The sequence below is a fragment of the Culex quinquefasciatus genome, chromosome 3, assembly GCF_015732765.1.
Source record: "Culex quinquefasciatus strain JHB chromosome 3, VPISU_Cqui_1.0_pri_paternal, whole genome shotgun sequence".
Taxonomy (NCBI): Eukaryota; Metazoa; Arthropoda; class Insecta; order Diptera; family Culicidae; genus Culex; species Culex quinquefasciatus.
This window is the reverse complement of record NC_051863.1, coordinates 106,221,156-106,236,542: the sequence shown is the minus strand read 5'-3', so window position 1 is coordinate 106,236,542 and position 15,387 is coordinate 106,221,156. Positions and strand designations below refer to the sequence as shown.

At 38.7% G+C, this 15,387-nt stretch overlaps 1 protein-coding gene across 10 annotated transcripts in view; it reads right to left on the bottom strand.

Moving 5' to 3' along the window:
- Positions 1-15,387, bottom strand: part of LOC6030793 (DNA-binding protein D-ETS-3) — a 129,263-nt gene that overhangs the window by 43,604 nt on the left and 70,272 nt on the right. For 7 of the 10 annotated variants that reach the window (XR_005278289.1, XR_005278290.1, XM_038260822.1 and 4 more), the window contains one exon: positions 10,206-10,283. The exons of the other annotated variants lie outside the window; for them this stretch is intronic. Coding sequence is in view for 5 of the 7 variants with exons in the window: in XM_038260822.1 (XP_038116750.1) it covers positions 10,206-10,283 (78 nt within the window). In the remaining 2 variants the exon portion in view is untranslated. The remainder of the gene's footprint in view (positions 1-10,205; positions 10,284-15,387) is intronic. 10 annotated transcript variants of the gene reach the window in all.

Sequence of the window (15,387 nt, the reverse complement as noted above, 5' to 3'; positions counted from 1 at the left end):
CCCCGAATGACATTTCCCCGAATGCCATTTCCCCGAAAATCATTTCCCCTAATTGGCCACATCCCCGAATACCATTTCCCCTAATCAGCCACATCCCTGAATGCCATATCCCCGAATATCATTTCCCCTAATCGGCTATATCCCCGAATGCCATTTCCCCTAATCAGCCATTTCCCCGAAGTGACTCTTACGCCAATTGCCGTTTATTTAAATTTAAATTTTCCCGAATTTTCATATCCCCTAATCATCATTTTCGCTAAAGCCTTTTTCCATCAATAACAGTTATTTTCTTTCTCAATTTTTCCGAACAAACAGCTTTTTCGGGTATGCTGTTGATTAAATGTTGTAAATTGGGAAGTTAAGCCCTTTGTCAATTTTTATGAACAACGGTAAGAAACTATTTCTGATAACGTTTTTTTTCATTTTTTGCATTTTTATGTGGGCCTCGTGGCGCAGGGGTAGCGGCTTCGGCTGCCGATCCCGATGATGCTATGAGACGCGGGTTCGATTCCCGCCTTATCCACTGAGCTTCTATCGGATGGTGAAGTAAAACGTCGGTCCCGGTTTCTCCTGTCTCGTCAGAGGCGCTGGAGCAGAAATCCCACGTTAGAGGAAGGCCATGCCCCGGGGGGCGTAGTGCCAATAGTTTCGTTTTTTTTTGCAAAAAAAAAGTTATTGACAAGACAACATTTTTCCGATGGATAAACTATGGTCCCTTTGGAACGAGCTGTCAAGTAGGAGCTTTTCTGCCAAGAAGGGCCGTGAAGTGAATTTTTAAAAATTGAATAATAAATCCATTTTAAATCCTTTGTGGTCGTTCACAGGGTCATTGTACTTCGAAAAATAAGCTTTATCGCTGTGAACAATAATATCACAAATTGAGGCTAAATTTTAGGACCCAATTAAGTCCAGACTCGATTATTCAATTATCCGAAGGTTTGTATGGGACTTCAGATAATCGAATCACGAACAATTTTTTTCTTTTTTTTCTTTTCCTTCTTTTAAACATCAATTTTGAGTTCTGCAACCCCATTTTAGTCAAATTTGAACAGTCGATTGCCTATTAAATAATAAAAAGTATTTTTTTCAATATTTCAACACCACCATATTGGCCGCCATCTTGGATGTAAAAGTTTTAAATCACTTTAACGTAGTTTAGGGGTCATACTTAAGCTCGACAATAAAAAATTAGGTATCGAAATTTTTTTTTTCGTGAATCAATATCCGAAGTGAAATTTTTCCGAGGCCTTCGGATAATCGAGTCTGGACTGTACTAGTTTTTTTTTGAGTTCAATTAACATTTGTATTCAACCGCAGAATTAGATGCTGTTTTTTGAGAAATTTGCAAAGAATTTGTCTTTTTTCGAATTTTGTTCAAAAACCCAAAAATTTAACAAATAGGTACATAAGGCTGGTACAAATTTTATTTAAAGTTTTTTTTATTATACTTTTCGCCAAATCCCAAACCAGCAATGTGAATAAAAGGATCAATGTGAACGGGGTTCTGTACTACGAAAATCGCACAGTATATTTTTTAAATCATGAAAAATAACAAAACTTCTATTGCATTATTATTATTAGGTCTATAAGAAAAAAGTATTTGTGTTGAGAATATATAAAAAAAAAGTCTGCAACAATATTCATTGTATTTGAATGAAAAGTACCAAACCTTTCAACACCCCTTCCCCCCCAAAAATGCTACGTCTGTTCTGAATGAAGCCAAAAAGAAAGTTGATCATTCAGAGCCAATACGAACCTTTCAAAAAATATTATATGTTATTTGATGTGATAAAAAATTGCCATCAAATTTTTTCTTATAAAATGCTATTTCCCCGAACGCGGTCAAGCGGAAATGCCCGGTGCCCAGGAGCGCGCGCGCTCCGGGGCACCGGGCATTTCCTCTTGACCGCGTTCGGGGAAATGGCATTCAGGGAAATGACTATTCAGGGATATGACTAATCGGGTAAGTGGCATTCGGGATTGTGGCCCATTCGGGAAAATGGCATTCGGGGATGTGGACGATTAGGGGAAATGGGAAATTCGGGTAAATGGAATTCGGGGAAATGAATATTAGGGGAACTGTCTTTTCGGGGAAGTGGCATTCGGGGAAATGTCCCTTCGGTAATATGGGTTTCGGGGAAATGTCATAGATTCTCTTTTTACTTAAAATATAGGAAATGTTAATAAAAAACACAGAAAAAGTTGAACCCTAAAAAATTACATTTTTAAAAACATTGGCAAAGTCACAAAAAAACAAGTAAAACTTTCAACCCATAAATTTTCTAAAATGTTAAGAGTTCCTTCTTTCCAATGCTTTTGAAAGATTAAAAATTAGTTGAAAAATGGATTTTTGGCGATTTTTCAATTCGAAGCCCGTCTTAAGGCGGAGTGAGGTTGTAAAGGGTTAAATTCATTGTATAATTTGTCATGGAAATACAGCAAAATATTGCCCAATTTTGAGCATTAACAATTCCAAGAGTATTTCTTAGAGTATTTAATCAAAAATCTATTTACTACCCAAGAGGTTCCCAAAATTATATTTTTAATTCTCTGCCACATTAGAAAATGAAAACATTTTCGAGGCATTTCCGAGAATATTTTGCAGAGCAAATTCTCTAAATCTAAATGATCAAGTTTTGTTCAATATTAGCAGAGATTTGCACAATGACAAAAAATAAAAAGGGACATTCTCCATATTTTTTGGATTTTATTCCCTTTTCTACGATTACCTGAATAGATTTAGCGTATTATTGCACCAAAATGGACTCAAACGGAATTGATTTTTACTGTTTATATCTGGATTTTATTAGCATAAGAGTTATTTTAATTTTATCATGATTTATTCTGACACACTGGTCACAAATTCATAAATTTATTACCGCTCTAGAACAGCAGTTTGCTAGTCACCACAATTATCCTCAGATTTTAAGTGAAATTAAATTACTCCACGCGGATCCACTTTCTTGTAGTGGCCGCGCAAATTGGACCCGGCCGTCAGCAGGACCTAAGCTCCGTTGCACCCCGGTGGTGGGGTTGCTCCGCAACACTTCAGCATAATTATTTAACAACTTTTAATGAATTCACATGCTCCTTTCTGGCGTAACAGGCCAAAGTCATGTTATTACGGCGTTTGTGTGTGAGTGTGTTACATACGTGTGTGTTTTTAATGCTGGCTTAATTTGCATATTTTTGCATGCTTGGCTGATTATGCACTCGGCTCGAGCAAGGAGCAAGTGCGTCCTCTCATTTTGTAACGCAAGGGTCACACTCTAGTTTGTGGTTATCACCCAGATTATTTTAGTACAGTATCGTTAAACTGACCCCTTATGTGAGTTTTGTTCGAGATGAATGTGCTGATTCGGATTCGTTCTGTTGTTGGTTTTTTTCTGTTGAATGGAGAAAAATCTGCATTAACGACTTAACGGCAATCATCATTTCGCTATTGTTTCCAAGCCCGGATTGGCATGCGACTGCGGTCATGAAAACTGCTATTAATAACCATTAAATAATTATCCTCGTGCTATTTGTTTGCATTCAGGGCAATAATTCAAAGGCTCACCGCAGTTTTTCTCTCTCTACATTTCAAAGTGATGCATTGCGACAGCCATTCAGTTTTCACATAATAAAAATTTCAATGAAATGAATGGAATATTAAAAACCAAAAAAAAAGTGTCCTTCTCCCGGTTTCAATTGTGTACCGCATTAAAGCTTCACCTTTTTGTTCAGGCCACGTGAATATAACCTAAATTTTCATCTCGTCGAAACCGAAATGCGTGCGGCACACAAAAGCACTCCCGCCAAATCCGACACATCAAGTGCACTTACTGGTGCCAATCGTCGCCCAAGTGGTCTCGGTATCGCAGTAAATGGTCCCCGGGACTCCCTGCCAAGATAAATATAGATTCAATTAGATCCTATCCAACGCGAACTTTATAATGTTTTCTGTCAAGAGAGCTTCACCGGTGAAGAGAGTTTCAATACACTCAGTAGTATAAAATGATGAACTTTTAAATTACACTTTAGAAATACCTGCCAGTAATATGCACTTTTTGAGAATTTTTACCCAAAATTTCAATTTAGTTTTTTTCTGTGAACCTGACTGTAAATCAGCAAACGAAAAAAAACCGTCCTCCTTAAGAGGTCCTTCAGCAAACATCGACAGTTCCTTTATAGCGAAAAAAAGTGGTGATGCTGAAAAAAGGGGTGCACGACACGTGCGACAAGTATGGCACACATTAAACCACTCGAGGTTTTCCGAAAAAAAAAAAATCCGATTAACGTAAAATGAATATATACCTACATTTCGTGCTGGTGACTGGTTGTTGGTGACGGTTTTGCAACATTAAATCCAAGTAGGCGAATAAAATGGACACTTGAGCGTCACAAAATGCGTTCCCCAGACGGGTACAATAGCAGGCATTTGTTGAAGTAGTTGAAGGTTCATTGTAAATATTTTGTTCATTGTTTTGGGATGAAGTTTGAATTATGTCACAATTTGGATTTTTGTAACTTTAAATGCATTTGCAAATCTTTATAAATAAGTATAAATAAAATCCAAATTCAATTAAGGAATGATCAACTCAACGAAGAAGAAAATTTCGATATTGATTGCAAACGCAAATAAAGTTAGTCTAGGTTATGGGATTATTGACCATTTCGCCGCCTGCAAGGAAGAACAACCCTTCGGATTAGGGAGCAAAATTTGGCTGGACTGGTCTGGCAGTGCGAGCATCCGGTTTGACCAGTATGTGTCTCTTCCGAGGTGGTGTTATTTAACTTTGGTTTTGTTTGCTGTTCGATTTTTGTTATTGATTCAATGAAATCGCATTGATTGCTGGGAAGCCGATTTGCCAGCCGAAATTTTCTTTTTTTTTTGGATGCGGAGAGCTGATTTTTTTTTGAAAAAAAATGACAACTCACAATATTTTTAAAAATTTCTAATTTTAAATGATTGTTTTTAAACTTATAATAATAATTCAATTAATTCTAAAAAGCAAAGCAATCTACTTTAACAACCCCCGGGTCTTTTGTGGTGTCTGTTGCAAGTTTCTGATCATTTCTAGGCGTTCGAAGGTTATGTGTTAACTGAATTGAATACTTTATTTCTGACATGACTCTGACTCTGTTTCCCAACTTTGAATTAATCAACTATCGAAAGGAAGTCCACATCTCTGTTAAGGATAGTAACATCTGGCAAGTAATGCTTGAACAACGAAATAAATTAAATGAAATTATGTCGTAAAGCCATCTAGGTTAGGGATACTATAATAATTTTTTGTTAACTGTGAGAAAGGCATCAACCAACCCAATAAGTGTATGAAGATAGCTAGATTTAACAAATTCCAATCATTCATGAAGCCTGAATGATTCTTTGAAAACCCAAATATATTTCAAGTTATTTAAAAAAAGATGTACATATTACAAATGTAGGTACAAGTGACTTTTTTTCATACAGTCTAAACTCAATTGTTCAAAGGACTTTAAATAAACTTAGAATAAAAGAATCATGATTATGTTTTTATTTCTGTGAAAATATCGATAATATGAGTTTTATTTTTTTGTTCATGAAAATATCTATGTTTAACCAAATTTAGTTTTTTTCTTCTGTTTTCATGGGGAGATTCAAACTTCAAATCATTTTTTTTGGCGTTATTTCGAAGTGACAATATGTCATGGCCTTTTGCTGGTGAATTTCATCCTGCTACAAGACCTGTCGCCTGTATTCCAACAGCGCCATATTGGTCACCATCTTGGATTAAATATTCTTAGATCACTTTGGAACCAGTCTGGAGTGTAATTTTAAAAGAAGTTAGTAGTTTTGCTATTTTTAAACGAACTTTCTCGGCTTTTTTGTTGAATATTTGGCGATTGTTACATCTGGTTGCTTATTCATTCACGTAAGAGAGCGTAACGTGAAAAATGTACATCATTATTTAATAATTTCTGTATCCACTTCGATGACATCCAGTCATACATTGAAACTCACAAACCCACACACAACCCACACACCTACACTCACAACGGTCGCCCATCAAACAACGTGGAAAATGTTCTGCACGTGAATGGAAATCTCAAAATCATTACGGCACACGGAGAAGTCTCCTCTCCACATGAAATAAAATAAAATATAATATGAAATGGCACAGCACAATAGTTGCTCGCACGAACAATAGAAAATGTTTCATAACAATTTTCAATACAGGGCATTGTGTTCCTCTTACCACCACCCCACAACAGTCAGTCCTCTTAGCGTAGCGTCGCGACGCCAGCAAAAAGAGCTCACGCGCTTGTGTGAGTGTGGCGAGCGTTAAACAATAGCCTGGAAAATGTTTTCCCCCTCACCCAACCGTGCACTGCCGTTGGTTGTTTCTGGGAGATTTTTCCAGCCCACACAATTGTCCTCCACGTGTTGGCGGTCCAACGACGGAAAGCAGTACAACTCTCCGGGCTGTCAAACAGTCCGCTCCTAACACGTACCCACACTCTTTTGGGCCACCCTACTGATTATTATTATTGGGTAATTCTCTACCAACTCACACGAAATCGGGAAAAGTTGCCCCGACCCCTCTTCGATTTGCGTGAAACTTTGTCCTAAGGGGTAACTTTTGTCCCTGATCACGAATCCGAGGTCCGTTTTTTGATATCTCGTGACGGAGGGCGGTACGACCCCTTCCATTTTTGAACATGCGAAAAAGAGGTGTTTTCAATAATTTGCAGCCTGAAACGGTGATGAGATAGAAATTTGGTGTCAAAGGGACTTTTATGTAAAATTAGACGCCCGATTTGATGGCGTACTCAGAATTCCGAAAACGTATTTTCATCGAAAAAACACTAAAAGTTTTAAAAATTCTCCCATTTTCCGTTACTCGACTGTAAAAATTTTGAAACATGTCATTTTATGGGAAATTTAATGTACTTTTCGAATCTACATTGTCCCAGAAGGGTCATTTTTTCATTTAGAACAAAATTTTTCATTTTAAAATTTCGTGTTTTTCTAACTTTGCAGGGTTATTTTTAGAGTGTAACAATGTTCTACAAAGTTGTAGAGCAGACAATTACAAAAATTTGATATATAGACATAAGGTTTGCTTATAAACATCACAAGTTATCGCGATTTTACGAAAAAAGTTTTGAAAAAGTTACTTTTGCGTTTCTCTTTGTTTCGTCGTCCGTGTCTGTCGCGGGTGACCATGAACGGCCATGATCGATGACGACCAACTTTTTTAAAACTTTTTTTCGTAAAATCGTGATAACTTGTGATGTTTATAAGCAAAACCCTTATGTATATATATTAAAATTTTTGTAATTGTCTGCTCTACAACTTTGTAGAACATTGTTACACTCTAAAAATAACCCTGCAAAGTTTGAAAAACACGAAATTTTAAAATGAAAAATTTTGTTCTAAATGAAAAATGACCCTTCTGGGACAATGTAGATTCGAAAAGTACATTAAATTTCCCATAAAATGACATGTTCCAAAATTTTTACAGTCGAGTAACGGAAAATGGGAGAATTTAAAACTTTTTAGTGTTTTTTCGATGAAAATACGTTTTCGGAATTCTGAGTACGCCATCAAATCGGGCGTCTAATTTACATAAAAGTCCCTTTGACACCAAATTTCTATCTCATCACCGTTTCAGGCTGCAAATTATTGAAAACACCTCTTTTTCGCATGTTCAAAATGGAAGGGTCGTACCGCCGTCCGTCACGAGATATCAAAAAACGGACCTCGGATTCGTGATCAGGGACAAAAGTTACCCCTTAGGACAAAGTTTCACGCAAATCGAAGAGGGGTCGGGGCAACTGCTGTGTGAGTTGGCGGAGAATTACCCTATTATTATTATTTTGAATGAGCCACTCCAACTTGTGTCGCCAAGCGCTCCGAAAACTTGGCAAAAATCGAGAAATGAATAAAACTTGTGATTTTTTTTTTGTTCCGTATTCATGGCTCCAGCAACAGATGCGAACAAGTTTTCCACCAAGAGGACACTTTTCGGCCAAATTATGGTCTCTCGAACAGCTATAGCAGAGAAGAAAAAAAATGTTTCGAGTTTTCAACGCAAATCATACACTCACACCTTAGAGCAGGTGGTAAATGGGTGCTCCACGAGTTGCACACACAGCCACACACATTAGGCGAACAAAATGAGGAAATAAAATGCATCTGCACTGCATGCATGAACGAGCTGTGAATTACAGGTGTGAAAATTCCACTAACTCACTAATCTTTTCCTGTGTACACTGCACACTCGGAAACTTTTTCGTGTTGAGAGTTTTCCATCCAGCGAAAGGACTGGAAATGTGACGGTTTTACGGAGACTGTCGAAGAGCATGCGAGTTTAAATGTAGTTTTTTTACTGTTGAATTATCCGTAGGTTTCTAAGGAACTTCGAAGAATCAACATCAAATTTAAGCACTGCGACCCTATTTTAGCCAAATTTTAATGGTTTGCAAATGCATTTTTAAATATTTCATCACCGTCAATTAGGCCACCATCTTGAATTTTAAGTTTCCAAATCACTTTGTGCCCGTGTGAAGGTCGCCGGTTCGAATCCCGTGGCGGGCGACAAAAAATTATATGTGTTAAAAAGCAAAGCAATCCATTTTAACGACCCCCGGGTCTTTTGTGGTCTCTGTTGCAAGTTTCTGCTCATTTCTAGGCGTCCAAAGGTTATGTTTTGTGAGTCACCCAAAACCTCTTTTACGCAAATGGACCGACGTTTTACTTCCCCATCCGATAAAAGGCCAGAAGGAAAAGGCAGGAATCGAACCCGCGCCCCATCGCAACTTAGGGATATTCGGCGCCATCGCTCCGTACCACACTTTCGTTCACTTAGGAATCCAGGGCGGTGAAGTCCTTGTAGATGAAAGGAAGACACTAGCGGTTCCAACCGGTTGGTACTAGCAGTAGTGGCCTACAGCTATAAAAACAACATCATTATTTTAGAACATTTTGGATGCCGAAGATTAGCTCAACGACCTAAATCAAGACAACAAAAATATTTGTTTTGTGATTTGATTATCCGAAGTGAAAATTTTCCTAAGACTTTGTTTAACATTTGCCTGAATTATTACGTAAAATTGATATTGATATCAAACTAAATGAATTCAAAAGACATTTCACGCTCTCAGAAAATGCCATTCGATGCTCCCGGCAACCAGAGGCCATAATCTCAATTTGCGAGTGCCCATTTGGAAAGGTCCACTCGTACCAATGCCCATTATGGTCCTGGTGATTTCGCAAACAACGTTCGCAGAAGACCTCGGGGAGCATGTCAACATGCGTCGTGTCGGTCAGTCGATCCTGCAAACGGTTCACAGCACTCAGTTTGCTGGCCGAGAATTTCCCAACTTTCCTCCGCTTGGCTGTTGAAGCTAGGACCGAAAATGCTTTTAATTACGTTTCGTGTTTGCCGACTATCCAACTTCATTATTCGTCTGCTTGTTTGCTTCCAGCATTCGCAGCAAAGTCACACTATTGACTATTTGCTGGTGCTCCTGCTGCTGTGGGTCCTGGTGCTGATATTTGGATGCTGTGTGAACGGTGGCTGGTGAGTGGAGCTAAAATTGATCTCTGTTTGCCTAGTTTTCCATCCACATCCACAGCAAGAATCAACGAGCAAAACTCGGAGGATGCTGCTGAAGCAATGTTTATCGATTAGAGAACTGTGTGGAAGGTACACCCAGTTGTATTTAAAAAGTCAAATAACGAAAAAAAAGAAATTTGTAAAATTTCAAAAGAACTTTACATAAAAATTGATTATAGGAATTCTATTACAATATTTCACATTCCTTACACTCCCGAATCGATTCATTTGCCGTTTTCATGCAACTGAGGGCATGTCACGAATTGACAAGCCACGTTAAAACCAAACTCAAGTTTCTCGAAACACATTCTTTGACGTGACCCTTAGCCAATCAGTTGGTTTCTGACTCAGCATGAACTGTTTCAAAAATTGAGTTGCTGTTAATTTTCAACTTGACCGTAAAAAACAAACGTTTTGTGTTGAGTTTTTGTTTCCAAAATGACTTAACATCATGTAACAGTCACGTTGAAACACATAAATTCACAACTTATAAAAAAAATCAATGAAATCAACAAGACACAACGAACAAACATAAAATGCGTGCTTGATTGAGATTTACTCTTCCGTTTTATTTCTCTAACCCTTGGTTCATTCGAGTGCTGGGATTAGTTTATTTACCTGGCTGTCTAAAGTGTGAATGTGCATCTAATGAAGTTTTCCCGACGCTAACACTGCTCAGTGCATTTGAACTGTAGCCTGCAAAGATCGGGGGAAAAAGAGAAAAGAGAAGAAAAACGGAAAATCAATGTTGCCGTTTTTTTGTCTATGTGTCGTACATTTAAAGTGAAATGTTGTTTCGACCCTATTTTATCTAGTTTTATTTAAACCCATTTGATTGAAATATGTTACTTTTATGTTAAAATTGGAATCTATTGTTTTATGTTTTTGTATTCAAATATATCGTTGAATAATGTGAAGTATGAACGGAAGAGACTAATTCAACAAAAATAGAACTAAAAAAAGCCACACTCCTTTCCTGACAGGCCATGAATCAAAACATGCGTCCACATATCAATAAAATGGTACACAAATGTTAGTTCACAAAAAAAACAGAGTAAAGAAAAAACAAGCCATCCCGCCCTCTCTCGTAATCGCTTCAGAGTCCCATCCGGGGGATAAAAAACGAACGCAGAAACGCATGACATTCGATATTTGTAAATTTGCTCGAATTTGTATAATAAAATATATCCAATGAAGGAGAATAAAAAACGAGAGCCAAAAATGGGACAACGAAAACTCAGTCAACCAACAGAAATGGAGCCAATCTAGTAGACGTATGGGTGGTGGCGAAAGCCAGCCATCAAAGCAGGCATGTCAACGAGGCTGGTTGGGATCGAGGGGGTGGAATTGTAGCAAATCTGTGCAGATTTCAGAATCGTTTGATCTCGCTGTTTTTTGTTGTTTTTACGGTTCACATGCAGTAAAATGTGTATGTTTTTTGTGTGTTACGAAGAGAGCTACAGAGAAAAAATGTAAACGAGTGTAGCATGTAAACTACAAGCGAAGAACTTTTGGTTCCAGGGGGTAATTGGAAAGAAAAATATTCAAATTTAGGTGAAAAAGAAGATTTTTGGTACAAAATCAAACGATGCTGATTGATGTTTCTCCTGGATAGTGGCTAATCAAAGACATCATTGATCTTGTTAGAATTAACATTCATTGATCACGTTAGAACATTGTTGTTCAAAACATAATCAATCGAATCGTTGATTTTGAAACAATCCCTTTTTAACCCTTTTATGTATTTGTAGCCTAACAATCCTTAGATTTATCTGTTTGTTTGCTATGTTTAATAGCAAGTAAAATATACATATGTCTCAAAAATTCAGCGGTTTGAACTTCATAACGAATAAAAATGTGTATGAAGTGTATAAGGGAGTTCTGATTGGGTCCGAACTATCATAAGGAATTAGAATATGTCACACTATAGGGTAGAATAAGGAACTTTTTTTAAACATCGCTCCACAAGCTTAGTATTGCTCCTTGAGCAATTTTAGGACTCTGGGCCAAATATGAGCAAAGTCGGTTAACATTTACCCATCGACGGAGAAATTTGCATGAGAAAAATCGAAAAAATGTAAAAACCCCCAATTTTCTCAAGGTTTTGTCCACAGGGTGCGCTACTCCATCCGCTCATTGGAAACGCTCTGCAACTTATTAGAATATGCCAAAGCTGTCCAAATCGATCCTGAAAACGTATCGGTCGAGTTGTTCGAGCCTCCATGCCCTCTTTTGAAAGTTGATCAGCACCACAACCCGCTTCTTATGCAGCTGGAGTACAGAACTGCGTTGAACGACAACACTGTTGAACCCGTTGCTGTTTTTGACTTCAAAAGGTGTGATTACACGACTTTGAACGAGAGAATCCTTGCTGTCGATTGGCTGACCTTTCTGGATGCTCCCTGTGTCAACTCTGTGACTGAAATGTTCTACGAAAAACTCTTTGAAATCTTCAACGAGGTTGTACCAAGGAAGTCAGTACGCATCTGCCACCGCTACAAGCAGCCCTGGTGGAACGACGATTTGCGCTTGCTCCGAAATCGTCTGCGGAAAGCCACTAGCAGGTTTCTATCAACTAAAACAGCGTGGGACAAAGTCGTCGCGCGTAACATCGAAGAAGAGTAGGGGAGTGTGGGGTAATTTGGACACCCTAAGGAAATTGCTCTGCCACGGGCTGTATGGATATTTTAAAGGAATGTTGATGACACCAGAGGATAATAGAGACCTTATTTGATGGAAAAATGTCATTCATTTCGATAAATTTTGATAAAAACCCATTTTTACCGCAAAAATTAAAAGGTGTCCAAATTACCCCCACATTTTTGTGTGGGGGTAATATGAACACCCCTATGGGGTAATTTGGACATGCCTTGTGGGGTAATATGGACATACCTTGTGGGGTAATATGGACACCTTTTGTGGGGTAATTTGGACACATGTTGAAGAATAAGTTTAACATTTGATTTTTTGAGTATGTTTTTGTAATTGTTTTATATTTTGATGTGTTTATTTTGCTCACAATATTTCATCAAAGGTATAAATAATGATTTTGTGATAGAACTATATTTCAATAGGAAGATAACAAATGGTTCAGTGTTCTATACATAATTCAATCATTAATTCTGAAATGATTTAAACATTGATTCTGGATAAGGCACAAGTATAGTTTTTAAGGATTAAGGTATTGTTTAGATTTATATAAATCAATCTTTATATAAAACTAATTAACCTGAAACCATCTTTTTTTTTAATTTTACATGTAGCCCTTAAAGTTTTGATACTTTTGTAAACCAGCATAGAAATTAGATATGTCACAGAAATTGACTAAAAGCTAAATGTGCAGTAATCAAATTTCATCCATTTGAATATTGCAATAAATTTATCTAAATTAAAAAATAGGGATTTTGTGAAAGTTCTGATTGCTCACATTCCTTTTTGAGTGTATTGACATTTTAAATCCCTCTAAATCCCTTTAAGGACTCAACCAACCATGAAAGTTATTTTTTACCTGACAGGTAGACTTTCAGGTATGTCCAAATTACCCCACAAGCCATGTCCAAATTACCCATATAGCATATTCTATCATAAATTGCAATTTTTGATGATAAAAATTGATAAAATGCACAATTTTTATAAGTACATATCTCAGACATCGTCCAAGCAACCCCCTTAAACAAAAAATGTCCACTTTTTTGCCATATAACCTCTGCAAAACCTTATTTCCCAACCCTCAAATATTAGAACTTAAGGCAGTGCCAACCGGCCTTTGGAAACTTTCACATACTATACCAAAACTACTTAACCTATTCCAACTTTTTTGATTTGTCCATACTCCTAGGCCATTACTAGTACTAGCCTTATCACTTAAATTGCCGTTTTCACTTTATATCCGAAGAAAACGTGATTTTTTAAGGGGTGTCCAAATTACCCCCACTGTCCATATTACCCCAAACTCCCCTACCTGAATCTTCAACAAGAGAGCTTCCAGAACTACATCAATGATCTGCAAAGTACCGTGAAGAGCAACCCGTCAAAATTCTGGACCTATGTGAACGCAAAAAAGCAGACTGAACAAACTCCGCTAGACGTGTCCTACCGTGATGTCAACAGTTCGTCGCCTGAAGAGTCAGCCAGTTTTTTTGCTGATTTCTTCAAATCTGTATATAACACAAACTCTACGGTGTATCCGGACAGCCACCTGGAGGGGGCTCCTACCTCTAACATCTCAATCCCTCGCCCAACCCTTGCAGATGATGACATCCTCAAGGTTCTTTCGAGCGTCGATCCTAGCAAAGGTCCTGGTCCCGATGGTCTCCCACCAGTATTCGTGAAAAGCTGTGCAAACTCGCTTGTTGTGCCGGTCTCGGTGATCTTCAACAAATCGCTGGAACATGCAATCTTCCCGACATCTGGAAACTTGCTTCGATTAGTCCAATCCATAAATCCGGTAACGTAAGCAAGGTCGAAAACTACCGGCCTATTTCTATCCTAAGCTATTTAGCAAAAGTGCTAGAAAAGGTCGTTTACGACAGGCTGTTCCCAGCAGTGCGACGGATTATCTCGGCAAACCAACACGGGTTCATGCGGAACCGGTCAACTACCACGAACCTTCTTTCCTTCGTCTCACCTACTATCAACGTGTTGGAGAGTGGAGGCCAGGTGGACGCAGTGTATATCGACTTCGAGAAGGCGTTCGACAAGGTGCCGCACACGCTGACCATCAAGAAGCTGAAAAAACTGGGCCTCCCGGACTGGATCGTCGCTTGGCTTCACTCCTATTTGACGAGCAGGAAGGCTTTCGTTAATCTCCGGGTAACTCGTTCCGATATCTTCGATATTCCTTCTGGCGTCCCGCAAGGTAGCCACCTGGGGCCGCTCATTTTCATACTGTTTGTGAATGAGCTCAACACTTTGACGGGTTCAAGTACGCTTATGTACGCCGACGATCTTAAACTCTACCGAACTGTAAAATCTCACGTCGACTGCCTCGCTCTACAAGCAGATGTGGACACCTTGCTGCACTGGTGCGACCGGAACGGGATGACAGCGCACGCAAAAAAGTGTAAGGTTCTGTCATTCAGCCGTTCGAGGAACCCTATAATCTCGGACTACAGCATGAATGGACAACAACTCGATCGTGTGGAAACCTTCAAGGACCTGGGAGTAGTTGTTGACAGTAAGTTGAGGTTCAACCAGCACATTGCCCTAACGACCGCCAAAGCTTTTGCCATGTTGGGCTTCCTGAAAAGGAGTACCAAGCACTTCGACGATCCTTACTCGCTAAAATCGCTGTTTTGTTCGTTAGTAAGAAGTGTTTTGGAGTACGCAGTCGTTGTATGGGCCCCGTTCCACGAAACTCAAGTCACCAGAATCGAAAGAGTACAGCGGGCTTTCGTACGGTACGCCTTCCGGAAACTTCGCTGGAACGATCCTGCGGTTGCCACCGTATGAGCAACGTTGTGCGCTGTTCAACCTGCCTACGCTCGCCCGCCGCCGTGTTTTTATCCAGCGTCTACTGGTCTTCGACGTTCTTAGGGACAACATTGACTGTAGCAGCATCCGTGAACTGGTCCATTTCTACGTTCCAGCACGTCAAGGACTCAGGAACAACCCACCACTGCTTAGTGTCCCGCGGCACCGAACGGTTTATGGACATCACAACCCGTTAGATGTTTGTTTGAGAAAGTTTAATGACGTTCATTCATGTTTTGATTTTATTGTGTCTAAAAATGTGTTTAAATCTAGAATTAGTTCATAGTTTTTGTAAGAAAGTAGCCTGTGCATCATATTGATGGAGGTG